At 41.8% G+C, this 27814-nt stretch overlaps 1 protein-coding gene across 7 annotated transcripts in view; it reads left to right on the top strand.

Annotated features, from left to right (window-relative positions):
- Window positions 1-6045, top strand: part of CPEB3 (cytoplasmic polyadenylation element binding protein 3) — a 191083-nt gene extending 185038 nt beyond the window's left edge. For 5 of the 7 annotated variants that reach the window (XM_045023056.1, XM_045023059.1, XM_045023060.1 and 2 more), the window contains one exon: window positions 411-6044. In XM_045023056.1, the coding sequence (XP_044878991.1) occupies window positions 411-638 (228 nt within the window). In that variant the 3' untranslated portion in view covers window positions 639-6044. Of the gene's footprint in view, window positions 1-410 lie in introns of all 7 variants that reach the window. The other 2 variants (XM_045023058.1, XM_045023057.1) reach the window with 1 other exon arrangement.
- The last annotated feature ends 21769 nt before the right edge of the window (window positions 6046-27814 follow it).

Here is a 27814-nt window from a genome sequence, read left to right on the forward strand (position 1 = left end):
GTACAAGAATTTACTCAAACAGCTGTGGTTCAACAATAGAAGTTAACTTTTTCCTGCTCCTTAACTCTGATGTGCATCCACACACCTGGATGCTTTTGCACCCAGAAGCAGAAATTCTAAGAGAGAGAGAGAGACACTAGTTTCACACATTTCCATCTTAGTTGAAAGCAGGAATTATGGAAAGCTATCAAAGCAAATTTCTTCATGAGATTTCCTGCCAAATTTTCACCAAAGTGGGTTTTAATAAGCATCTCAACCACAAAACCTTTGGAGGTTCAATGAGCATAACTTGAAAGGCATTAATGGGATCTCAAAAGGATAAATCAAAATACTGTTCCTTTAACCAGCATTTGAATGAACTATGTAAAGCATTTGCCTTTCCTATAGTAATTTTTCTTTTCCCATTACAGGTGGAAGTGAAGCCATATGTGTTGGATGATCAGATGTGTGATGAATGCCAGGGCACTCGCTGTGGTGGAAAATTTGCTCCATTCTTCTGTGCCAATGTTACCTGTTTGCAGTATTACTGTGAATACTGCTGGGCAAGCATACACTCTCGTGCTGGGCGAGAGTTCCACAAACCACTGGTGAAGGAGGGAGGTGACCGGCCACGCCACGTTCCATTCCGCTGGAGCTGAACCCTATGCTTAAACCCAGCAGCAAGTACTGGAGTAGATAAAATCGAGGGGAAAAGAAGAGAACGCTGCCTCAGGGCTTAGTATTCTGGAAATCTGTGCATTTGTCCTCGACTTTAATGAAGATATGGGTCTTTTTATTACTATTATTATTATTTACAGTCACATTACTGAACTCAGTGTCCAGTATAATACAAACCGGCAGAGTGTAACTGTACTGATTTTGCACTTTGATTCACACAAACATCTGCTTGGTACCTTAATTTCCTTCATAAGACTTGTCACTAGTGACATTACGTAGACTGCCATTCTCATCAGCCACCACTGGGTTGATGTGTATGTGATGAAGATTTTTTATTATAATTATTATTTTTATTTTTGAACTGGAGCATGCACTTATTTTCAGAAACTTAGACTTGCCCCTAGCAGATGACTTACCAAAGGTAATACTCACAAATAGGTGGCAGATGTAGCAAAAACTTAAACAGAAATTCAGCAATCATTAGTTTGGGTCATTTAGAGGTAGGAATAACCCTTAAAGAAAATAAGCCTTTAGTTGCTCTCCATTTTGACTTGTAAGGATGATACCTCATAAGCTGGATCAGATTTTTTTTCTCTGTTTTGCTGAGGGTTTTTTGTTTTGTTTTTTAGGTCTTAGTGTTATGTAAATGTATGCTGCAATAGCTTTTGCTGCTATTAAAATGGTATTACTAATACCATAATACTCTATTCAGGCTAGGGTATCAATTTAAAAAAAATGAATATGTGATTAAAAATAGAGTGGTGGCTGCTGAAAGGAGATCAGTATAGCATACAGAAAGCTTCCAAGGAAGGTCAATATTTTGACTGCATGTTTACTTAATCAGGTTGCTGCATGCAATAAATTTTATATATGTCTAATATAAAAGCTGCCCACAATGCACAAATTAAGAATCTATGTAAGCTACAAAATACTGAGTAAAGGAAAAAATGATTACTGACTGGAGGAAGGCATGCCTCCGTAAATGTAATGCTTCTGAAATTAGGATCAGCCCATTACAGAATGACCTATATTACAGCAAATATAAAAAGTAGATGTAGGATATCCTTAAAACAAATTTGTGGATGGTAGATGAAGTACTTTGCGGTGCTCTGTTATATATTGTGCAATTTATTTTATATAGTAAAGTGATTTATGTCTAGTACTGTGATCAAACTTAACTGTTAAAGCCTCATATCCAACATTAACACACTTTTGACCGTTTATAATAGGCATATAAACAAAAACATGAGCTCTTAGTTACAATCTCTCTCCTAATGCTTGCACCATTTATGTAGCTGCAGACCTTGTCCAGAGAACCAAAGAGCTCATACTAGCTTACATAGACTGTCAAACTGAGAAACTAGGCACATTTTTAAGGAAGTTAGGAAAAAGTGGGGTGCTAAAGAAATGTCTGCACACAAGTTAATATGAGATGTCTGCTTTCTGGGTATGGCGTTAACTCTTTGATCCCTGGGTGTATCCTGTGATGCTTGAATACAATTAAGACCTGCTAACACAGTAGACATTTATTTAGCATGTCCTATGGGACTGTAGATAATAGCATAAAAACACACTTGGTGTACTTATGATTGTGAGACTGTGTACACTGTTCCCCTCCTCCCTCCTTTGTTTTGCAGTTTTGGGGACAATCTGACTGGATATGACACCGCATAGTAGATTTAAATGTTCTGGGTTTTGTTTGTTGTGATGTCCTTGTTTGTGTCTAATTTAGTACGATTTTTTTTGTCAATGTGTAGTTGCAATTATTGGCTTTGAAAGAAACTTTTCTGTTTTTGAAAAAAGAAAAATAGTTTTTTACTGGTTTAAAATGCTTATTATAATTATCCCTTTCAAGGTTACTTCTGGGCTTTTTGGTGATATTGTGTTTTCAAGCCCAGATGTCTTTTTTTTTCATCTGTAAAAGACATTTTGTTATGCACTACTTTTTGTATCTAGACAGTTTTCAACAGTCGGCCAATGATTTTTTTTAAAGAAAAAGGCATGCTTTCTGACTGACATGATCTTTTGCAATACCTCAATTTTGAAATATAGGAAAGAAAATGATATTTTCTAAGTAAGTTTATTCAGAAAAATATATATTAATTTAATTCTGCAAGAAAATGATTTAACAGATGGGTAACTTTATTTTTTTCATGCTTATTTGCGTTTTTTGAAAATGAAGACGTTAAAGCTTTATAACTGTAATATTAAAGATCATAGCTAACCTACAGAAATCTACCTAATTATGTGAAATAAGTAAACCTTTTTGAAGAAATTCCCCTCTTTCATGTAGACACACACCCCAGAGAGAGAGACAGACAGATGATGTACAGTACAGCATAAAGTTGGATTAAAACTAAACAAAATTGTCGTAAAGAAAATGTGTAAACACAAACTCCATTTGGTGCTGAAAGTTGTGAATAGAAGGTGAAGAAATATTTTCCCTTAATTTGTATATTTATAATCAAGTGTGATTATGCACGACTGACCAGAATTGTGAGAGTTCTTCTGTTTGTATTTTTTAAAGAGAACTTTTTTAGTTTATTAAATTATAACATGCTCCCTTTTGTTTTGTACATGAATGTGCCCCTGAGTTATTAATGTTCTATTAAGAGGGTCCTTCAAAAAATATTTTTTAAAATAAGGTGTTCTGAACTGCAACTTGATTAAGAAGCCCCTGGGTACAACAGGTCCTATTGTGGCCTTTTCTGTTGTGAGACTTGAACTAGTTGATTTTTTTGAAGGCTAACCTAACCTCGACTATTTGTTGTTATGTGCAATACTGTTTGTACTGTTTGTATATAAAAAAGAAAAATGAAAAGAAAAAAAGGCATAAATCTTTATTGCAGATTTATTTTCATTGCAGACTTTAGACATTGTGATTCACTAAGATCATTTTTCTACTGTCAAATATGTACCTTTTCTTCATGCTGGTATATTTTCAATAGTAATGTAGCCTTTGTACTGAGACAAATTTTCATTGTTATTTTTAGAAAGATTTTTTGCTAAGAAAAGAATTAAACATATTTACATATTTTTCATTTTTATTTCATATTTTCTTTAAGAAGTGCTTTCTCAACCATTAATATAGTTATTTCTGGGAGAGACTTTCATATCTGGTCAATGTCATTAATATTATTTTGTATTTTTACTTGGAATAAATTAATTTTATGATGCTAATTCTTTAAAAGTTTATTTTTTTTCATTTTCAGTTATTTTTGAAGCTAAAACCTTTGTAATATTGTTACTAAAGTGTCTAGTTTTTGAAATGCAAAGCTTTATGTATTAACTTGCTGATGTGGTTTACAATAGTGTGGCAATGATGAAAATGGTTATATAAAGTGATTGGAAAATGTAATGAATAATTGGGCAATAAAATGACAGAATGAAGCAGAAAAATGTGATATTTTGAAAAGCCTTTTCCTTTATCAAAGTGATTTAGGGAAATAATAGGGATGTCACAGTACCAGTTCACTGTCTAGATTTATACAACACCAGTGCCGATGAATGCTATTGCTATTATCATGAACTAAAATCTACTGAAATAATGGGTTTATGACCCTGTCTGTTCAGCATAATGCTCCATTGTTTTTTATCATGAACTTATTTAAATTCTTCTTTCAAACACTGTCTGCAGTTGAATGTCCTAAAATCTGCCCTATCCCCTTTCAATGTGTTCTGTCACCATCTTTATTTATTTATTTGTCCCCTTTCTGAATAACTTCCCTTCTTTCATAATTTTTCATTGATGACATGGAACAGCCTTAGAAGAAGTAAACATGTTAACACAGGTAACTACATAATTTTCCAGTGGAGTTACCATGTATTATTGGTAGCCACATAGTTAATGCAAAATAATGCATATAATTTTCTGGTTGCAATGAAGTAACCCATATCACCACTACATGTGACAATTTGTTCAGCTCCTTCATCTTTTTCAATTTTTATTTGCTTTTCTTTTTTGTCTGTCTTTTTAGTCTCTTGCATATATAGCATCCATGGCTGCCATGAAAGCGTCTCTTCACAGTCTCTTCACCGCTGCTCACCTACCCTTCCCTTTCCCTATTCTCCCGGCAAAACCCACATCCTAGAGCCAGTGACTCTTTACTCTGGTGCCTAAAACAATCCAGATTGAAACTGGTGTTGCGTAAACAGGGCATACAATGACCTTCTCTGGAGAGATCAGTTATTTCAACTGGCTTATTGATGACCTTTCATAACTAATTTATGCTGATGTGATAGAGGTCACCTATAACTTGTAGAAAGAAACGTGTCCAGAGTTGAGCCATTGTGTATATCCTCTGTGTATTCAGTTCCATAAGTAATGTATAGACTAGATCACTAGAATAGTGAGGTAAAATTTAGACTAAAATTAGGTACTACTGGTTGGAATATATACAAATTGCAAATATAAAGGAGTTTAAGGATTGAAGGGGGGAATAAAAGAATTTCTTAAGTGGTACAAAGTTTATGCTTAGATTTCTGCCTACATGCTTGTGTTTTATAGCCTCCTAGCAAGGCATGGGGTAAAATGTATTGCAAATATGCTGTTAGCAAATAACTTGCTGATTTCACTCTCTCTGTTAGAGTAGTTTTTTAAAAAGCGCTTAACTGGGAAAAGCTCCCATGTTAATATTTCAGTATTGTGACATCTCTACTTGCAAGATATGAGTGAAAGATTAGTCACAGATTTGTACAAATGTCTCTTTTGTTTAATCTGGCTTGTATGTAGTTGCTTTACACTGGTTTGTATGATGTCAGCTTTTTTTTTTTTTTTTTAAACCAGACACACTTTCTTCTCAATCTCAGCTGTTATAGTGTTCTATCATGCCACAGAGTGTTTTATAGTCATGTTGGTGACTACTCTATACCCCAAATGGGTAGCTGGTCAGGAACTATAATGATCATATAATTCGGGCACATTTAAATTTCTATGGAAACAAACAAAATTTAGCAACAAGTAGAAAACCAGGGTGCTAATATGGGAAAGTCATTTCAGCTATTTTTTCCTGGAGGTAGTTCTGTTGGGGTATAAAGTATTAGGTATTTGTAATTTTGCTGTCAAAAAATGGACATAACTTTTAGAGTATTCACAGCTAAGATCTCTGTACTTGTTTTTCAGCTAACTAATTTTAAATGTACTGTATCTTTTATTACATGTTCTCTTGGATTGTTTTCGCTAGTAATCCTAACAAGGCTTCTACTTTTTTGGCTTGGACTAATGCTTGTATGGAACTGCAGTACTGTGACTAAACATGGAGCTCAATGCTGCTATTGCTTAAACTTTGTAGTTTGGACTTTATTTTTTCTGTAATAACTTATTAAATCTAGTTGTATGAAGTACTGACACTTGTCATCCTTTGCATATTCTAAGGAAAGCTTGGGAAATGTACTATGGGGATATATGATAAAAATCAGAATTTATACTAAAAACCTCTTTACATTGATTAGTTAAGCAAAATACACCTGCTCACATGCACAAAAACTATGCTTGTCAGTTTTTTTTCTTTTGGTGTGAGTTCCACTTAATCTCCCCCCCTCCCCTTCAAAATGCAAGTTAATTTGAGCATGTCTGAAATCTCCCCAAATCACTCTTAAATTGAACATTAAGGCATTAATCTAATTAAACTGAAGCTGAATATAGAAATTTTACTTCCTATGAAATTAGTATAAAGGGCGTAGGGCTTTTTGAAAAGGCAAAACATAGTTAACATTTAACTGTATTGGTACCAATTTTGTTTTGGTACCAAATGAGTCACGCAGAACAGATTTCATCATCTCCTCGCAGAAATGTAAGTAAGCAGAATTAGTTGTTTTTCCCTAGAAATATGATTGAGTACTGAAATACACAAAGTTGATACTTATTTCTGTCAAACATGCTTGGGAGCATACAAAATGTGACAAAATCCAATTTCTCCCATATCGTGGAGTTTATAAACATGCCCAAAAGGTAAGTATAGGGTAGTTTATGAAAAGCCTGTTTGGCACTTTTTGACTGGAATAAATATTGTCCAATATGTTCCAATGCTGTAGAGATTGGGAAAACCTTCAATAGCGTTCTGTGAGAAGCTGTAAAACTGGCTGTTTTATAAGAACCTGGAAAGGGTCTCATTTTAGTACCTCCCACTTCTAGGAGTTTCAATCTTTCACAATACTACCTCAAACACCTTTTTAAAAAAATAAACTCGAGATCAATTCAGAGAAGCCAACAAATACTAAATGTTTCATTTCCATTGCACTTGCTTTGTCTGTAGCTCCACACCAGCCACATGCTAAAAGTTGGACTGATCAACAGCTATGTATTTAGTCTGTGCTTTGTATTTTAAGAACAGGAGGGAGGAAAAATTAAGAAAAATAAACAATTAGAGCAATGTAAAATATTTCTTTAGAAGGGACTCTTGCTCCTATCTGGTGAACTCACCTTTGCACTCCTTCAATCCCGGTGCAGCTTCTATGCAGAACTGGTCCCCCTGTGCTAAGTTAAAGCTGCCTGAAGATTGCTGTATTTTATACCAGCTGCAACATGCCATAAGGGACCAAAATACCACCTAAATCCTGCTATGTCAGCAGCAGGAAGAGTGACATAAGAACCATTACTCTGGCTCTGTCACCACCTTCTTGTGGTGATGTCCCTATAAGAAAAGCACAATATCCTGGTAAAATTATCTGCACTAAAAATTACAGGATGACTGCACTGTGTACATTGTACTTAATTGGAAACAGGCTGGGATTATAGATGGGATAAATGACTGTATTATGAAAGGGAATGCAAAAAGCTGGCTGGATTACTTGGGCCAGCTCAGTATTCTATATTACTACCGCACTGCGTTGAGCCCCATTGGCATGCACTATGGTAGACTATACCAGCATGTACCCTTGCTTAGCCATGTGAAAATAATTAATTAATTTGCAAACTAGACGCCATCAAATTAGGCCTGAATAAAGACTGGGAATGGATGGGTTACTACAAAAAGTAATTTTCCCTCTGCTGATACTCACACTTTCTTGTCAACTGTTGGAAATGGGCGATGTCCACCTTGATTGCATTGGCCTTGTTAGCATTACAAAAGTAATTTTCCATCTCTTGATATTCACCCCTTCCTGTCAACTGTTGAGAATATGGCACTTCCAACTTAACTGAAGTGGCCTTGTTAGCACTGGATCCCCCCGTCCCCCACTTGGTGAGGCAACTCCCATCTTTTCATGTGCTCTAATATATATACCTGCCTACTGTATTTTTCACTCCATGCATCTGATGAAGTGGGTTTTAGCCCACGAAAGCTTATGCCCAAATAAATTTGTTAGTCTCTAAGGTGCCACAAGGACTCCTTGTTTTGGGGGTTTTTTAATTAAAAGAAATGGACCATTCTGCGATACCAGGCAATAAGCAGAATACTCTTATGTGAAAATGTTCGAAACCTATAATGAACAGCCCCAGACACTGGTGAGAGGAAAGTTCCCTTAGACACTGCTCTTTCTATAATACAGTAGAGGGGTTTTTAATAGCTCTGACTGGTCCCCAATAAATGAGAAATCCTGGTAATAAATATTTTGCACTTAGTGAAGCCATGGGCTTTGGTTTGCTTCACAGCTAAATTTGAGTGGGGAATTCTGCTAAAATGTTTGTTACTAAGTCAGCTCTAAAGTGCAGAGAGGAAGTAGCGTGTAACTATGACGTTCCTCAGCATGAAGTGCAAGCTCCATTTCTGTAAGCCATTGAGGGCACCATTGGGGCCTGGTTTACTCATCAGCTAATATCAGTAACAGTGCAGTGGCGAGAGCAGTTTCTGCGGGGCTGCTACTCTGCATTCTTTGTAACACACCAGGAGATGAGCTGGTGAAAGTAATCAGTACCATCTATACGGGTGCACAGATGATTTTCCTTCTCTAGCAGGAGGAACCAGGAACCATATTATGACTGGGGTCTTGCCTATATGAGAAATTTTCACTAGTTTAATTTAAGGTGTGACTTGAGTTAAACCAGTGCAAAAGGCTGTGTGAATTTTGGTTTGAATGGTTTATAAACCAACATAAGCATCCATGCAACATTTTCCCCCATTTGCCTAAATCTGTTTTTAAAAACTAATTTGTTACACCAGGTCAACTTACTTATATAAACAAGGCCTCCAAGGGATTTATAGGGCCTCTAATGTGGCTCTTGTGGGAAAGCCACAGTCCAGGCCTTAATACTGAAATCTGCTTTCCCTACCTATTTAAATGCAAAAGCCAAATAACATGAGTAGGCAGGAAGACTCTTAACTGCTTCTCCATGGGTGTTACTAAGAAGAATCAATGTTATTTTCTCTAAATAGATACTATGTGCTTTATCATTCATGAGACATGTGGTCATTGCAATTTATGCCACTTAGGATGGTGCATTACAAGATGTTTATCATGTAAACAACAGGAAGCTTCCTAAGTCACAAGTACATCCAAAATATACCCATGAAAACTAGTTTTTTGGATAATCTGCAGGAGTGAGGTTTCTGCAAAATATCGGGCAATTTTAACCTTTTTCTAAGACCTACAACCCACTGGATTAACAACCACCTATTTTGTCTTGCTGTCAGTTTGATTCTATGTGAGTAGTTAGTTTGTACAATAGCTAATAAAGTTGCCAGATTTTTCCAACCCCTAAATCAAGACACATTTAACCTCTAAAGGAAGAGAAGGGCCCTAATGAGGATATGACACTCCAAGTGCGGAACAGCTTTCTGTGATGCTGACACATAGCAAGAGGAACCTTTGTAGAGTTATTCTTGTAATATTGCTGCCTAGTCAGATCTAGTCTAACACAGGGAAAAATAGGGGACACAAAGACATTGAACCTCAAATAATCTGGGGAAGAAATTGTGGTAAAACCCATTTGCCTCTCTTCTCCCCTCCTTTCTTTCCCAACCTGGAAGAAAAGAGAGAGATTTCCCTGGGGATAAAATCACACAACAGGTCAGTGCTGGGGGGAAAATCCAGGTCTCCCAGTATCGGCTAGGCCACACTGCTTCCTTCTGTACTGACTCAGTTTGCCATCTGAACTGTTTGAATACTGGAGCAGGTAGATGTTGATGTATTACTTGTTTATGGTAGCACCAATTATGTGCTAGGCGTCTCCCTAACATTCAAGAAGGGATGATCCTTGCCCCCAATGAACCTGCAGTCTAAGGACAGACAGGTTGAGGGAGGTTAGGGGAAGAGGCACAAAAAAACAGATTTTTTTTTATACTAGTCAATTTGCTCCACTGTTGACACTTACCAGGAGCGGATCTTTAAGAGGGATTTGAATATAGACAAATAGTGAGTACCCAAGAGGTAGACAAGTACACACCTATGAACTGAAAATGGTGAATAAGTAAAATGCACAAAAAAAAGTGAATGAATAAAGAAAATTACAGGAAGTTCAGCAGTGTACAAAATGATTAAGGAAATGTCTGTGGCCAAATTAATATGAAGGTAAAACTGCAGCAGGAGGGTGCAACACAGTTAACCATCCTTCCAACAGGAAAGAAGCTGGTTTCTTTGTGTTACATGCAATCTGGAGATAACTGCATGACAGGAGAAGATGCTTTTGAAGATACCACAGCCTCAAAACTCTGATATGAAGAGAAATGACTGCAGGAGAGGTACAAACACCACTTGCTAGATCAGTGAAATCTAGTCAAAAGGAAGAATGCAGGAGAGTGTAGCCAGCAAAGGAAAAGTAGGAAATTATGTCAGTGTTGACACAAGTAGTGGTTAAAAGGACAGAATCTGATTTTTTTAAAATTGACTTTTTTCTTTACATCTGGTTTCTACCATGCACCCTTTAAGTAGCACATCCTGGTATTTTAAAATTTTGTTTGCTCTCTGCTTCTGTGTTGATATTGTAGGTCTTTTGGCTGTTGGCCTGATAACAAACAGAGACATTTTAGGTGTAACCACCTTACTCCCATTTCTTTGTCCAAACAAAAGCCTCTAGTCATTGCCTTTTCAGTTTCTGCTCTGCTTACTTTATGTCCACAGTAAACAGCCAGCTGGCAGTGGCTGGGCAGGTAGTCGCAAGGAGGGACTGTTATCTTTTTGTATCTTGTTTAGATTTTAAATGGAAATGCCACTCATCACATGTTGAAACTGAGCACATAGCCAGTCTGAAACCATCCCTTCCTGCCACTGACTGTTGTCCTTGTCACCTATGAACATGTTGCATCTTGTCTCAAATGACTGTCTCTGACCCAGCATTGCTGACACTAAAAGTTCAAAAATCAGCAGACTAGACCCAAAAAGTCATGAGATTTTTGAAGAGTATAGTGTTTGTCTTTGAAATCTGAACTTTTTCCTGCCCCTCCCCCACCGTGTGAGAGACAATGTTGCCAACTCTCCCAATTTAATAAAGAAATGTGATTCTCGCCCCTAGCTGCAGAAGCTCTTGCTGGCTGCCAGATGGTACAAAGCTTCCAGCTTTTGCCAAAAATTCTAATTAACTCTTCCCATCACTCCCAAATTTGCTCTTCTACACACCCCTGCTCCCTCTGCAGTTCCAGGGATTCTTTACAATCCCAAGTGTGGGGAACCAGCTTCAGGGGGGTTCTCTTCTTCCCTTTCCCAAGTGTGGCTTCACCTCTTCTTCCCTCCACCCCACACCTACTGCCTCCCATTTTTTCCCAGCCTGCTACCAACAGTCCCATTCACATGTCCTGATCTACTGCACTTGCCCTGCTCCTGTCCTCTCTGTATTTGTATCAGGCACCTTTCTCCTCCAGGCTGCCTGGGCCCAGCAGGAGCGGGTCACTGAAAGCACAAGAGATAGCGCCTCCCTCCTCTGTTCTGATGCCAGGACCTCCAGTGGCCTGGGGCAGCCCAGAGCTACACATGCAGGGAAAGTCCTGCTCAACCTTGGACTGCAGCATGCACAGTGTGGACAAGAGCTTCAGAGATTTTAGCTTGTAAAGGTTTAGCAAGTCACTGGAAAATGGCAATTTGCAATTGCCCAGTAAGGTAATTCAGCCAAATATAGCCAAGAACTCATAGCTAAGGTACAAGCCCATAATCTCATCTTACCTCCAGGATCTTTCTTTTACAGTTTTATGAAGTTATGGGAAGTCCTTTATCTAATTCTGTCAAATTACAGAAAGGTATATGAATGATTGGACTCCAACCAAAAACATTTAGGAAATTCTAAGAAGGCTAAAACTGGGTTTAGAAACTAATTAATCCTTCCGATTGTGCAGTACATAGTGCAGCAAACAGGCTCTATGCATAAAAGCAAAGAGTTACCTACATTTCAGGCTAAAAATAGGGTTGAATTTGGGGTATTAGTGAGCAAACAATGACACTGTGCTAGGGAGTCTTCTACAGCAATTATTTGAAATGGAAAATCTGAAGTGAATTCGAGATGCAATTTACTCCTGAAGAAGACTTAATGGGCAATGTTTTAACAATTTAATCTTCATTGTATTTTTAAAGACACTATCAAAATGGTGTGTCTTACTTTTAGAATCTTTTTTTTTAAATCTCTGCTCAATCCTTTGGTAGCTCAACACCGAACAATTTTACTGTCAGACTTGTCTGTTTGTACCACTTAATTTTGTTGCTTGCTGTGCTAAATTTTCTTCTGAGGTTATGTGCACAAACAAAGGAAATCCAAAGTATTTAATCCCTTCTGAAATGAGAATGTAGAGCAGCTATAGATTATTAATATATGGCCAAAGATGCAAGTAAGTTCCTCTGGACAACATACAGTAGAAATATCCATATGTAAAATCCCAATATACATGGTACACATGTAGGGTGGCCAGGTGCCTGGTTTTTGACTGGAAAGTCTGGTCAAAAAGAGGACCAAACAATGTCCAGTCAGATCTACTGACCGGACACCCAATGTCCAGTTACTGAGGATGGGGGAGGTGGGGAGGCACCGGCTCATCACCCATGCCAGCCCCTACTCAGCCGGGGCTGCCTCCTACCTGTGTCAGGTGGCTGCAGTTCCCATCTCCGGCTCTGCAGGCAAGTCCCTCCTGACCCGGGGCAGAGGGGTGAGGGGAAAAGAGCAAGCAACAGAGGGGAGGAGGGAAGAGGAATGGACAGGGGCTGGGGAGGTAGGAAGAGCAGCAGACAGGGGCGGGGCTTTGGAAGAAGAGGTGGGGCAGGGATGGGGCCTCAGGGGAAAGAGGCAGGGCAAGAGAGGTTCTAGCACTCCTGGTGGAGTGTCCAGTTTTTAAGTATTACCAAGCTGGCAACCTATACACATGGCATGTAAGATCACCTACGAGTTAGAAATATGTGTAATACTTAAGCACAGAACAGTGACTAAAGGATGGAGATGCTCCATTTAAATCAATGACAAAATTCCAGTTGACTACACTAGGGCCAGCATTTCACCTGGAAGGTCAGCCCAGCTTTTCACCCTAGCAGCTGACTTCCCTCTCGCTTTAGATTTAGTCAGACTTTTAAGCCTACTTTGGTTACTTTTATTTACACAGCCATAAAACAGTTGATCTAAATTCATTCTGTGTAGGAGCTGCCTAACCCACTGATCAGTGACCTACTTTGTTTAACTGTGTTTAAGACTGTCACAACTTAACAATTACAGCACTGAAGGGAAAAGTGTGTGCAACCGCTTGGACGCCAGGGACTTCACAACATGATTCAGTTACTTGTGGGACTGCTCCTGCCTCACTAACCTCCCCAGGATTATGAGCACTTTATACATATTGTAAAAGAAACAAACAAGATGGTTTAAAAATAAAAAGATTGGGAGGAGAGCAATAAAAGTTGGAGGGAATTTGTGCGCGTGAGAGAGCGAGAATTGTACAGAGGGTCCATTCTTACATTTTTTTTCTATCCTCTGTAAATCCTGGCTGGAGCTGGAACAAGCTGGGAATCAGAGAATCCCAGAAGTCTTAAAGGACCAAAAGCAAATTAAGATCTTTGCTTTTTCCAGATCTTTGCTGTGCAGAAGGGAACTATGTGCCTTGGAACCTATTTAAATCCTGTGGAATTAATGGGATTAATGTGGTTTAATGTCTTTTTCATAGCTTTTATTAGCTGCTTATGCTGCTGCAGTAAGCAAATGCAGTGATACTTGAGTACATTAGAAGTAGTAATACATCCTAGTGATTTGCTGGAGAAAGCCCTGTCGGAGACCGGAAACCACAGCAGGGACTCGAAGTGCAGAAGAAAGTATGCACTGTCTGAGGTAATGTATTTAGGAAACGATGATACAAACAAACTGCAGAAAATATATAAAAAGGAGAAAAATACATCAGTGCATAGCTGAGGTGTTCTAGACCATTTACAGCCAGGAATGAGCATTGAGGAAGGAAATTTCCAGACCCCTCTGCTGAATAACGAAAGCACTGCACCACCACTCATAAGTAAGGCTGCGTGTCTGTCATGGAACTCATGGATTCTGTAACTTTCTGTGACCTCCATGGCTTTTGCGGTGACTGGTGCAGCTGACTCAGGGGCTGACTGAACACTCAGGCAGCCCCTGGGCCAGCAGCAGCAGTTTGGGTGTGGGAGGGGGCTCAGGGCTGGGTCAGGGAGTGGGGGTTTGGGGCGGTGCTTAACTCGGGGAGGGGGATGCCCTGGAAACAGCCGGCATGTCCCTTCAGCTCCTAGGCAGAGGGGCTAGGGGGCTCTGCATGCTGCACCTGCTTGCAGGCACAGCCCCTGCAGCTCCTACTGGCTGCAGTTCCTGGCCAATGGGAGCTGCAGAGCTGGGGCCTGTGGCAGGGAGTGCATGGAGACCCTGGCCTTCCCTCCCCTAGGAGCTGCAGGGACATGCCAGCCACTTCTGTGGAGCTGGATAGGCAGCCTGCCAGCCATTCCACCCCCCTTAGCACCAGTGGGGGTCCCAGGCTGCATGCCCCCCCCCAGCACCAGTGGGGTTCCCGGGCCACTCCCCAGCACCCGCTGTGCCCTCGGACCACCACCCCCATCACCTCCGGCCCAAGTTTTAGTTAGGGGTATATAGTACAAATCACGGACAGGTCACAGACCATGAATTTTTGTTTACTGCCCATGACCCATCCATGACTTTTACTAAAAATACCCGTGACTAAAAGCCTTACTCATAAGTAATATTTTTATCAGGCCCAAATGTTGTCTTTGTATATAAAGAGCTCACCCTGCTGATGCTAGGATGCAAGTTTTCCTAATGATTAGGAATGTTTAGAAATGGTTTGTGCCGAAAAAGTCCAACTGCACTAAGAACTCTCAGTGCAAAAGCTGTGTCTTCCATTCTGTAAAAAGGCTGCTGAAAATTGTACCACTACCACTTGTTAAAAAAAAAAAGGGGGGGGGCATTTTTTTATGTAAACTGATCAAAAAATCACTAGAGTTTTCAAATAAACCACTTTTTACTAGTTAAAGTGAGGCACTATAAACTGATTTTGCTGAATAGGTAAATCTATATGCCCATTATATAACTCAGTAAATGTGTGTCTAATTCGTTGTTGCATTAAAGGTTGCAGAAAGCTAATCCCTAGTGAAGTTAAACTGTCTTGAAAGACCAGAAGGAAAAGGAAATGCTTGGATATGTTGAATCCTGTAAATCTGTCAGACCACTTGTCTGTGATGTGACAAAAATGCCTCACATGCTATCCCCATCCCATTAGGCTGGGATCCAAGGTATGGTGTATAGCATGATGGACTGTGTCAAAAGTAGGGGAAATCATGAATTTTGTCTGCTGTTCATACAGCAGCTGCAATCCTGCATCTCAGGAGTCTGCTACTGCTTTAAAGTAGGCCAATAGTTCCTGTCAGGAAAGTGACTTTAAGGAACAATGTTAAATTGTTCTTGGTTTCACCTTTTTCAATGATGCATGAGATTAGATGGGTCACCATGGTCTTTCCACTGAGAACAAGAGGAACAATTGGAGCAGGACAAGACTATAACACTTTTTCTTTGATCTTTTAAATGTTTCTATTCAATCCCCAAGCTCTTGTATCCTCATTCTGGCTAGAATTTAGAGGTGTAATTACGGTAGCTTTCCATCTATCTCCTGAAACTGCCTTTGCTTGCATAAGTGGCCTCTAATAATTAAGTTGCATATTATAAGCTGTAGCTACTGCCAGGGCCGGCTCCAGACCCCAGCGCGCCAAGCACGCGCTTGGGGCGGCATTTTGCCCGCAGGGCGGCAGGCGGCTCACAAGAGGTCCCCCGGAGCCGTGGGACCGGCGACCGCCAGCGCGCGCCGCGCAGCCCTGCTTGGGGCGGCTGGATTCCTAGAGCCACCCCTGGCTACTGCCGTTTAGCAATCCTGAGAAGCTACCTCCTTCTTTAAGCAGATGCAGCTGTGTATTCCACTTATGTATAGGTGCACCCAGCTCACCAGGCCCAAAGTTTTTTGCCTAGCAGTACCCAGAGAAAGCAGTCCCCTGGCTATAGGCAGCACCGATCTCCTCTCAGTTCCTTCTTACTGCCCATGGCTGGAGTTGGAGCTCTGTGTGGTTCTTAGCCTCACAATTCCTCTCAATCTTCGAGTTAGTGTTAATTAGCTTAGTTAATTTTTTCTCTGGTGAGGGCATCACCAGGGTTCAAACATTGTCCATCATGAAGGGGATCCCCAGCGATGCTCCCCACATGAGGTACTTGCTTTGGTTGGGTGAGGCTCATGTCAGAGAATGGTGTTCAATTTGTAAATTGTTCACAAAATGGACTCAGATGGCTAGAGACAGTCACCTGGAGCAGCATGTGCTGGAGCAGGCCAGGAGGTCTGTTTCAGAACCAGGGCCTGTGTCAGATTCGAAGTCACCCTCACGCTCCGTGAGTGGTACCATCTCATGCTCTGATCCAGGATCTCTCCCGAGAAGCCGCTCTCCATTGAGTGCACCAAAAAAAGGTCTCAAGTCCAATCGAGACCACTCCAGGCCCTGTGGAGACTTCTTCCTCCACCAGGAAGGATGGATCGGCAGAGCACTACTGCTGGCACATGGGATGGAGAAGGTCCTTCCAATCGCTCTCTGGTACCGTGTAGGGGTGTGAGACCCTGTAGTGTTGACTCCGGTTCTGGCCCCAAGGTGTCTGTTGAGGCCGGAACAGACAACAGTGATGCCAACACCAACTGTTTCCACACCAGTAGCATATTGAGCAGTGGTGAGCATCCTCCGTCTTTGTGTCCTGGGCTCTCGCTTGCTCCAAGACTTTGCCAGGACTATGGCATCCACAACTTGCTGGCACTGTCTGGATGGGCTGCTGAACCTTTGGGTCTGTTGGCACTGCATCCCGATATTCCCCTGCCACACACTGCAGGAGTGAAGCTGGTGCCTGGCACAGCACAGGGAACCTCCTAGGCACTAGTGAACTTCATGCAACTGATATTGCCTTGGCGACATTCCCCACCCCTCCACTTTGGCTGCATTGGCAATGTTGCTGACTTCAGTACTGTTTTCACCTTCGGCATCTCCTCCCCCCAGATGACAGATGAGTTGGACTGGTTGCTTGCATTCTGGATCTGGCACCTCCCTTATCCCCAGAGACCCAAGACTCCACAGCATCCAGGTCAGGATCCTCCTGCTCTCCAACAACTGGCCCACATCAGGGGCTGTTCACGGAGCAACACGGGTACTGAGATTGGTACTCTTCACACAGGTCAGATGGGACCCTAGCCTGACACCCACTGGCCAACAATGCCCTACCCTTATGCTCAGTGGCCCTCATGTAATCCGTGGATGCTCCTCAATCGCGGAGGTCATTCTCCTTATCTTACTCCAACCAAGGTGAGATCGTCAGGCATGTTGGTGGGTGAGGCTGTCAATGCACGACAAACTCTGCAACCAGTTGACCTTCCCCTCGCGGAGCCTCTGGAATTGAACAGTCCAGGTGCCATCAGTATGGTTGTGGTGACTGCGTACCCTGCACGATTCAGCGGTGCCTGGCTCTTCCTCCCACTCAGTGCCTGAGGACTTCAAGGGCTAGCAGGACCTTTTGCAGCACGTGGCTGCTTCCCTGGGCATCCAAATGGAGTTCCTGCAGGAAAATACCCATCAGTTGCTAGACGTTCTGTAGCTGTTTGCGCCAGGGAGAGTGGCCCTCCCCATTAATGATGCACTCCTGCAGCCTCCAAAGATTCTTTGGAGAATGCCAGCTTTTGGTTGCCTATTGCGAAGCATTTAGAGAAATGCTACTTGTATCAATGTAGGGATTTGAGGATTTTTACTCCCTCTTAGCTCCTAATTCCCTTGTTGTAACTGCAGTGAACAAGAGAGCTCAGCAGGGCAGATTTAAGTCCACTCCTAAGGACAAAACTCTAAGAGGAAGGACTTGCAAATGTGGATTGCAAACCAGCAGGTGCTGCTGTCCAAATAGGATTTTGTGACTTGGATGGCTATGTCTAAATTTGAAAACAAGGTGCCTGAAACCTCCAGGGAGGAATTCCAGGCATTTACTACTGAAGGCTGCTTGGTGGCCAAGACATTGCTACAGTCTGTGCTAGACATGACAGACACGTCGGCCAGAGTGATGGCATCAGCGGTGCCTATGAGAAGGGCATCCTGGCTGCATTCAGGCATTGCTCCTGACATGCAGCAGGGAGCAGGCTATAGAGGAAATGCCCTTTGATGGTAAAGTGCTCTTTTCAGACAAAACTTTGCACTCCTTTAAGGATTCTAGGGCTACCCTATATTCCTTGGGGAGGTATATGCTGGTAGTGCAAAGGCACCATTATGGCAGTCAGCAAGTGCAGCAGCAGTAGTAGCTCCCACACCACCTCTTTGGGTAGTATTTCCCTCTCCTGAAGTAGCGGGACACCCCAGAAAGGGGCAGAGGTCCCAAAGGCAGAGGTGTTCAGGTTCTGGGTTCAGCCAGTGCCCCCCAAGTGCCCATTTTGACTTGTTTGTTCAGAGCAGCATTCCACTTGTGACATCTATTACCCCATCTCCTCTGTTCGGGGCCAGGTTGGCTCCCTTTCACAATGTTTGGGGCTCCCCTACAGCTGGTTCGTAAGCCCTGTCAGAGTGGGCTATGCTACCCAGTTCCGCTCCACCCTCCCTCATTCCTCTTCCGGGACCCTTCTCACGAGATATTGCTCATGTCTGGTCTGTACTAGCTTTGGGAGCAGTGGAGGAGGTTCCTCCAGAGCACTGAAGTCAAGGTTTTTATTCCTGGTACTTTCTGATTCCCAAATCCAAAGGTGGGGTGAGACCTATTCTTGATCTCCACAGATCTCCACAGGTTTTCTGACTCCGGTGCGCTGGGCCTGCACACACCTAAGCGGAATGCACATCCTCATCACATCTCAAAGAACCACAGCTACAGTAAATAACAGTTTCTTTTGACCCAATTTCCTAATTATGTATTGACCTAGCCAATTGTCTTCCCTATGAACTCTTCACACTTGACAGGATCCGTTGTGTTAGTCCTTTTCAAAGGGGAATTAAGCCGCAATTAAAATGCTGCAGGAGCTGATGTGGAGCTAGTAAACGGTTGCTGGTCTCCTGTCAGTACAGCACAACTAAAGAGGGAGGCACCAGAAATAGCATTAGCAACGAGTGAATTGTTCATATCCACTACACAGGCTGAATCTTTGCCCAAAACCTGAGCCAAGCCCAAATGTCTTCTCAGGTTAAATTTCTGTTTTGCTGTTTTTTTTTGTTGTATTATGGTCCTTACAAAAACTAAGAATGTATTAACCCAGAGATTTTACAGGATTTCATGGCTGCGGGAAGGAAGGATAATCGTGAGCTATACTTCCTGGACTTAAAAAATCACTGAGATAAATGATCCCCTTTATTCTATGCTGTAGAGGAGGGCAAAGGAGACGCTTGAGAGAAATTGAAGAAGCAAAGGGGATCTCCTGTGATGCTCTCCCCTTCCTCCTGCCAGCCCCTCTATGGAGATTTTTTTGGCAGGAAAGCCACCTGCTACTTCTGACAGCACCATTAATATCTGGGCTATGGCTTCTGCTGCTTCCTGAAGGGGGAACAGGAGCTAGTGGTGTGAAGCCACGGAGAAGGGGTTCAACTTCGGTATCACACAATAGAACTGTCCGTGGAAGTAGCAGGAAGGGTACTTTGGGCAATGAGCAGAGGGGTAAGAATTGCTGTAAGCCTGAGATTGACCACGTTTGAGCTAAAATTGCCTTTAGCTTCTCCGGCTGCATGAGCATGCAAGGCCCTGCCTAGTGTGTATGAGCACAGGGACTGCCTTACTGGATTAGAGCCGTGGTGCATCTAGTCCACTGTCCTGTCTCAGACAGTCACCACCGGCTTCAGAAGAAGGTGGAAGAAATTCCATAGCTGACAATTATGCAACAACTTGCCATAGGGGAAGTTTCCTTCTAAGTCCCAGGATGAGTGCTGCTCCATGTGATCGCTTCTCCCTCCCCACAAGGGAAGCATGTGTCAGGAACTTCAATGAAGGGGACACTAAGGGTTTGATGTAGTTTTTCTCTTCCAGGGGATTAGCACTAAGTGACAGATTGAGCCCACAGTTTGGAAAAGCCTCTCTGCATCTGCGTGAATTAGGCATTTCAGGGAATTCTGGTAAAAGGGCAGCCTTGTGTCCTAAAACTCGAACAGGGAACAGGCAGAGCCGACTGTGAAAACAGGCAGGAGTTAACGTATTTTAACAAACAGGCGCTGGCTATAATTTGATCCACTTGCCTTGTAAATAATGAAAATCACGGCCTTGCAGAAGCCTCGGGTTCATTACTGCCCTGGGCACTTTTACTCCTTGGTCTGGCAAAAGCTGGGAGCTGTGGCTGCAGTAGCCTTAATTTTCAAGAGTGGCTGGTGGGTGGTTATCAGCACAGAGTGGATGAGAGAGGGGAACACTGCAGGCTTGGGCCCTCTCAGATCTATAAGTTAGTTCAGCTACTGTGAGGGAGGAGGAGGAGGAGGCGGCCTATGCAGGGACATATCCCAACATAGTGATAGGTGAGTAATAAAGTCCAACAATCTCTGCTTGGAAAATGTGAGAGATGCTCTTAATCAGCTAATCTGGGGTGCAGAAAAGGGGAAATCCATTTTTAGAAGGCAGGGGGCCTTCTAAAAGAAAGACAGAAATAATAGTGAATAGATTTAAGTTAACACCCCAGTATTCAATATAATTAATGACAATCAACATTGGTTTATGTAAAATCCTTTCAAACTAACTTGATTTGTTTTTTTATGAAATTACAAGTTTGGTTGATAAAGGTAATACTGTTGATGTAATATAGTTAGAGTTCTATAAAGTGTTTGAGTAGGTACTGCACAACATTTTGATTAAAAAAAACTAGAATGAGACAAAATTAATATGTGTTGTGGTAGCTGTGTCATTCCTTGGATATTAGAGAGACAAAGTGCGTGAGGTAAAATTAACATGGCACACATTAAGTGGATTAAAAACTGGCTAATTTATAGGTCTCAAAATATAATTGTAAATGGGGAATAATCATCTTGGGTGTTTTCTAGTTAGAGCAAGCAAGGATCAGTTCTTAGCCTTACACTATTTAACATTTTTATTAGTGAGGTGGAAGAAAACATAAAATCATCTCTTCTAAAGTTTACACATGACACAAAAATTGTGGGAGTGGTAAATAATGAAGAGGACAGGTCACTGATGCAGAGTGATCCGGACTGCTTAGTAACCTCGGCACAAGGAGACAATATGAATTTTAATAGGGCTAAATGTAAATATAGGAAGAAAGAATATAGGACATAGTTATAGGATGGAGGACTCTATACTGGGAAGCATTAACTCTGAAAAAGATGTGGGGGTCGTGATGGATAATCAGCTGAACATTAGCTGTCACTGTGATGCTATGTCCAGAAGGATTAATAAGATCTTTAGATGCACAAATGAGGGAGTCCAGAGAAGAGAAGAGCCATAAAAATGATTAAAGGGTTTGAAACCATATCTTATAGTGATCTATTTAGCTTACCAAAGACAAAGTTTAGGGGTGACTTAGAATCATAGAATGATAAGACTGGAAGGGACTTTGAGAGATCCTCTAGCCCAGTCCCCTGTAATCATGGCAGGACTAAGTATTATCTAGACCAGTGGTCTCCAATGTGGGGGTGCACAAGAGGATCCTTTGGGGTGTGTGGCAGGAGGAGCAGCACCGCTTTTTTTTTTCCCTTCAGCAGTTTGGCCAGGAGTCCAAGCGGCTTTTTTTTTTTGTTTGCTTCAACAGTTTGGCTGGGAGCAGGAGGTGCGTGCTCAAAAATTTTTTACTGATGGGGTCCGTGATCAAAAAAGTTTGGAGACCACTGATCTAGACCATCCCTGATAGGTGTCTGCACTTAAAAATCTCCAATGATGGAGATTCCACAACCTCCCTAGGCAATTTATTCCAGTCCTTAACCACTCTGACAGTTAGGAAGTTTTTCCTAATGTCCAACCTTAAGAAAAAAATTTCTCCCTCCTTCTTGTAACAACCTTTTATGTACTTGAAAACTGTTATGTTCCACCCCAGTCTTCTCTTTTCCAGACTAAACAAACCCAATTTTTTCAATCTTCCCTCATAGGTCATTTTCTAGACCTTTAATACTTTTTGTCCTGCGGCTCCAGTCGACCTCCCGCAGGCATGACTGCGGACGGATGGCTGGTCCCGCGGCTCGGGTGGACCTCCTGCAGGCATGACTGCGGCTGCTCCACCGGAGCTGCGGACCAGCGAATGCTCCGCAGCTGCGGGAGGTCCACTGGAGCCACGGGACCAGCGGACCCTCCGCAGTCATGCATGCGGGAGGTCCGCTGGTCCCACAGCTCTGGTGCACCTCCAGCAGGCATGACTGCTTGGGGTGGCCAAATTCCTAGAGCCGCCCCTTTGTGGTACCCAGTCATGTTCTTTCACCGAATTGGAGAACATCTTGAATGCTGATCTAGCCAAGATGGCAGCCTACTGTAGCTGCTGGCGCCTCCAACCAACTATGACTAAGACAGTTTTGAGCGTCTTCACCTTCACAATGCAAGTGCTTAAACGTGAGTTAGATGTCGTCCTCAACTGCCAGATTGGAATCTTTCAGCACCAATCCTATGGTGCAATGAGTGGTTGGCTAAAGATGTTTGAAATGGTTTTCTTGTTGCTGATCCGACCATTTGACTACCTGGATTTGGCCTCCATGTCACCTTTGTACTCTGCTGAACAGGTTCCAAACTGCCAAGCAATATGCACAGTCAACCTCTACACAAGGGGTCTGTGCAAAGACAGGATGTACAGAATTGTTCATATTACCAGAATTATTCTCACTGCTCACGTGAGGTTGAGGGCCATAATTTACAAGAGCATATGCCTCACATCAGTTACCACTCCTCCCCTTTCTACTTCTCGAGAAGTCTGAGTCAATTTTCAATTCAGTCAATGCTGTAATTGTTGCTGGCACTTACAGGCTGTGCTAGTGAAGCATGGTGCTGAATTAATGTCTCACAAGTAGCTTGTCCTTGGAAAGAAATAGAAAATAGGATTGGGCACTGAGAAGACAGGCATCATAAAAGGGTTGCTGGTGGTATTTTCAAAAGATAAAGTGGTGCTAGTGTGTTTAATGCCCTATGAATAGTAGATGGCCACCAGCATAGTCTTATGGCCACATGGTGGACAGCTGCACTTTACACTCAGGTTACACATAGTACAACTGATACAGTGGAAAACCTTGTCGCTTTGTGTTAATTATGTATCTAATAATTATTTAATAACTGTATTTCATATGGATGGATGATACAGGTAAGTGAACAGTAAAGCAATATGGAGCATTAGGGATCCCACTGAACTGGTATAAAACCTTAATTTGCTGATTCATTTTAATCACTGGGGCACATGCAAATGCGCTGGTGTTAGCAGTATTCCACTCTACCACGAGCTGTCACTAGCACAGCAGGACACAGTGCTACAAAGGACGGGGCGGGGGTGAGAAAGTACTGAAAGGGAGGAACGGGGAAAAGGGAGAGCAGCAGCAAAGATCAAAATGGGAAAGGATGATTCCAAACTCCAGTAGTAAGTGGAATTTGGAAGGAGAGCAGGGGAGTTGGAACCAGAAAGAAGAGCAGGATTCATTGTGCATGTCACAGGGACAGGCTGCCAGCTCTATGGGTATGTTATACCTAATACTTGAAATGGGCAAAGCACTCTGAAAACATTAATTAATTCTCTGTTTCAATCCCCTGATAAAGAATTTGGCAATATTACCCAAAAAACTAATTGAGGAGAATGATTCCATAAACCAAGAAAAAAATATGAGAGGCCTCTCTGCTCCACAGGGAATTTCACTGACAACAGAATGATCCATGCATAACTGAAACATAAACTTACAGAAAAAATGTCTAAGTGAAGCCAGCAATTTAGTTAGAAATAAACACCTAGGATTTGATCCTAAGCCCACTGAAGTAAATGTAAATGTTCTGTTTGACGTCAACAAGCTTTGGAACTGCCCCCTGAAAATCAGTTAAAACAAAAACCAGAGTCTGGACTTCCTCTACGTAGATGGTTCCCCATTTAAGTGGTGGGGATATTGGGCCCCCAAACCAATCCTGGCTGGGACATTTGGGCAGATCCATAATGCAAATATTTACTTCTGCAACTAGCGAGGTGATGATTCTTTGGGATAACCACAATCAAGTAGCATGGAAGATGGCTATTCAGAACCTTAGCTTTACCTCTGTAGATGACCTAGGCATGGATCCTAAAAGGTATTTAAGCACCTAACGCCCACTGAAACTCCCATAGTACAAAGAATATAGACGAAGCAAACTGTAGCCTTCCATCCTGTCTCTAAACACCTCTCTACAGCAAACAATGGGTACATCAGTCACAAGAGTTAGTTAAACCAATTTTGCTGTTGGTTCCTTTCACTTTCTCCAGAAACTGAAAGGCCAAATTGGTCTCCCAAAATAAATGTGCCCTTGTAAGTATCCTCAATCATAGACTGGTACTGAACTATTGGGAAGGAAATTCTGCTTGTACTCAGGTCTCTCCCTTTTGCCTAAGGAGGCAGGACTGACAAAGCAGGGATGGGGAAATGTTTATTACCCTTTAAAGTGATATTTTGGTTTGATCTTTACAATCTGAGCATGACCATACCATCAGCCTGCTCTCTTCCAGGGCAGTTGTCGTATAGTCTATCACTCCAGAGATGGTTTTAACCTAGTACTAAACCCAACACTATTCAGTGCAGGCATTGTTCCTGTCTCTGATTGTGGAGAGTGCCTAGTATGCGTTGGGTGCTGCTGAGATGTAAATACGTATTAATAAAGCGAATCTTTGGGGTTAAAGGCAGAGATAAGACTCTCAACTAAGCTACTTCAAGGTCAGCAGGGGCTCCCCTGTGCAAAATATTTCAAGCCATCACACTGTTTGCATCAAGCTCCAGTATTTTCTCTCTGACTTAATATTTTGCAGCAGATATGGGAAAATGCCGTTAAAGAAACTCTCTCAGGCCTTGTCCTGGCTTCCATTTCAGAGTCAGTAGCTCCACATTTTTGATGCTCACTATTATTATTTGCGTCACAGGAGTGTCTAGAGGCCCCATTATGCCAGACACTGCCCTGAAGAGCTTACAATCCAAGCAGCCAAGACAGAGTTTTCGAGGGGCAGCAAATGGACAGAGAGGTGAAGTGATTTGCCCATGATCATACAGGCTTTCAGGGCAGCGGCAGGAATAGCACTGCAAGTCTCCACAGGAGCACAGTGCCTCTTACCTACTTCTCTGTTATCAGCAAAGCCATCTCATTTTTTTTAAAGGGCCAGTATGGTCTTTGTCTCTGCCTTCACCGCAGGTAAGATTTGACACACCACAATTCGGTCAACACTTGGACACGTTTCATGGCTGGTGCTTCCTGTGAGTGAGACGAGCTGATATGGCTGAGATATAGTCCCTCTGTTTTGAGGCTGGAGGGAAACTAATGACTAGATTTGTTATTTGTGCATTTTTGGGATTGTGGCTTAACTTTTGTTACTAGATTAAATGCCAAGATGCCTTGCTCGCAGCTCATCATCACAACTTCCTCCATCTAAATAAGCTTTTCAGACCAACATCTGTATTAGGAGAACTTGCCACTGGAGGAAAAGTACTGCACCACAGATCATGTCTGTAATTTACTCTGACCTTGCTCTCTCGTTACACAATCAGCACTGGGATTTTTATAAGGTCAATTCTTCCAAAGCCTTCACTACAATATTTGCTACACATTAAATAGCAACATACAAACAAGACCCCCATACGCTTAGGCCCCTGCTTAGACACAGCCAAACACTTGCCATCTATAACATAATTGTTTTCAAATGAGAGTAAGATTTGGGTTGGGCCAGATCCATTCAATATATATGTTCTACGTAAACCCTCTTGGATTGCAAATTGTATAGGTTTAGACAGAAGGAATGATTCACAGATCCAGGCTCACAACAGTTGGGCTAACTCAGACAAAAGGAACCATTCACACGTCCAAGCTTACAATAATTCTGAATGCATTACTTGGTCTGGTACAATTTCCAGAGGGGAGATGACGCAGAAGAAATGTTTAATTTTTAAAGTATGAAAACTACAATCCCTTTTGTCTTCCTCATGCACATGTCACTCAGAACTGTACTAGCTGATCTGGATTACTGGTGAGAGACAGAAAGAAAACCTTTGGCCTTTTCCCTGAAAGGCATGGTGGGGCGAACCTTGATCCAAAAATGCATTATGATGTTGCAGCAGGCTCTCCAACTAGTTATCACTCATTATTAGCTTGCCAAATTCTGGGGTCAATATGATGCAGTCATAGCTGGACTGTTCTCACACACAAAATTTCTCTGGTCCAAGCACTTTATTTAAGGGGTGAGTGATAACAAACTGTTCCATTGTTGTTAGCACATTCTGATGAATTATGTTCTAAAGGGTGCCACTGTGACCCCCGTACTGCCTTTTTTTTTTCTTTATTCTTATAAGAACAGCTGCCAAGGCTGGTTTGCTTCAGTCTTGCTGAAGGCTAAGCGACACTAATGAAGTCTTCTGTCATTTCTTTGGCCCACTAGACAGAGTGCTGGCATCTTTTTGAAACAATAGGGATAGTCGTGACTTATCCTGAAAAAAAAAAAGCTTGATAGAAATTCAAATGATGTAATTTTGGGGAACAATTTCACTGTGTTGATCTTGTTTCAAGTCCCATTGGAGAGCCATGAAGAGGAGATTTTCAAAGACACTATGGACAGTTAGATGCCCAATTCCTATTTGAATGGGAGTTCGCTGACTAACTGCTCTCTGCGCATCTCCGTCATAGTCTTTATATCTGAGCCAAATGATCCTGGACTGCCTGAAGCGTAAGAAGTGACTACCTTGGACCAATTCTTCTGCTCTTTAGCCATAGTGTAGATTAAAAAAAAAAAAAGAACAGGAGTACTCGTGGCACCTTAGAGACTAACAAATTTCTTTCTTGCTGTTGACTATAATCATTCCTGACTTTAGCTGTCCCTTCCTGATCTTACTTTGAGCCTTGCTGGAGTTGTTTGGAATTAGAAATAGAGCATCACTGTTCAAATATTAATTCCCTATTACCAGGGAAGTCCCACTAAAAAAAAAGAATGTTATTAAATATAATGTTGTGACCAGTGAACAGCAGTAGGTGCTGAGGTATTGTGGAATGTGCCAGGCCTGCCTGTATAATCTGTTCACTATATTAAATAGGCTACCTGAGCTGATACTTTAGTTCACTGGGAAGAGGTCTACATTTTTGGAACTGCAGGTTAAGCATTCTGCTCTCCATGTTGTGTGAATGCAGTTTTAGATGATGGCTGTGGTGTCGGTGTTCGCACATGGCCAAATCTCATCATTACACCTCTTTCTGGAAGATTGTGGTTTGGACTTTCTGGCTTCCAAAGTTTTACTCTAGCGGCATCAGCATTTAGTCCAACTTATTTCTGTTTCTGTTCCAGAAACTCAGATTCCCCAAAAACACCATTTAGACAATGCAAAATGCCACCAGCTGCTTCACAGCAAACACAGGCTACTTTAGAAAACTTAATTATTGGTTGGAGTTTTCAATATGTCTTTCAAAAAACAATTTCTTTCAATTTGTGCCTGTCTTTACTGACATCTACCAACGCATAGAAAGAGTCACTGAAATGACTCTAAGTTCCTGTTGATTAACACCGTCCATACAAGATGTAAATTCCCTAGTAGCTGTGTCATTAGGGTAAATCTTTCCAAGTTTCAAACCATCAGCTTTTTGCAGTTTGATGAGGAAAGTAAAATTAGGAAAAAGTGGGGGAGAACAACAATTTTTTTGGGTAGT

This window comes from Mauremys mutica, chromosome 7 (assembly GCF_020497125.1).
Source record: "Mauremys mutica isolate MM-2020 ecotype Southern chromosome 7, ASM2049712v1, whole genome shotgun sequence".
NCBI classification, from domain to species: domain Eukaryota; kingdom Metazoa; phylum Chordata; order Testudines; family Geoemydidae; genus Mauremys; species Mauremys mutica.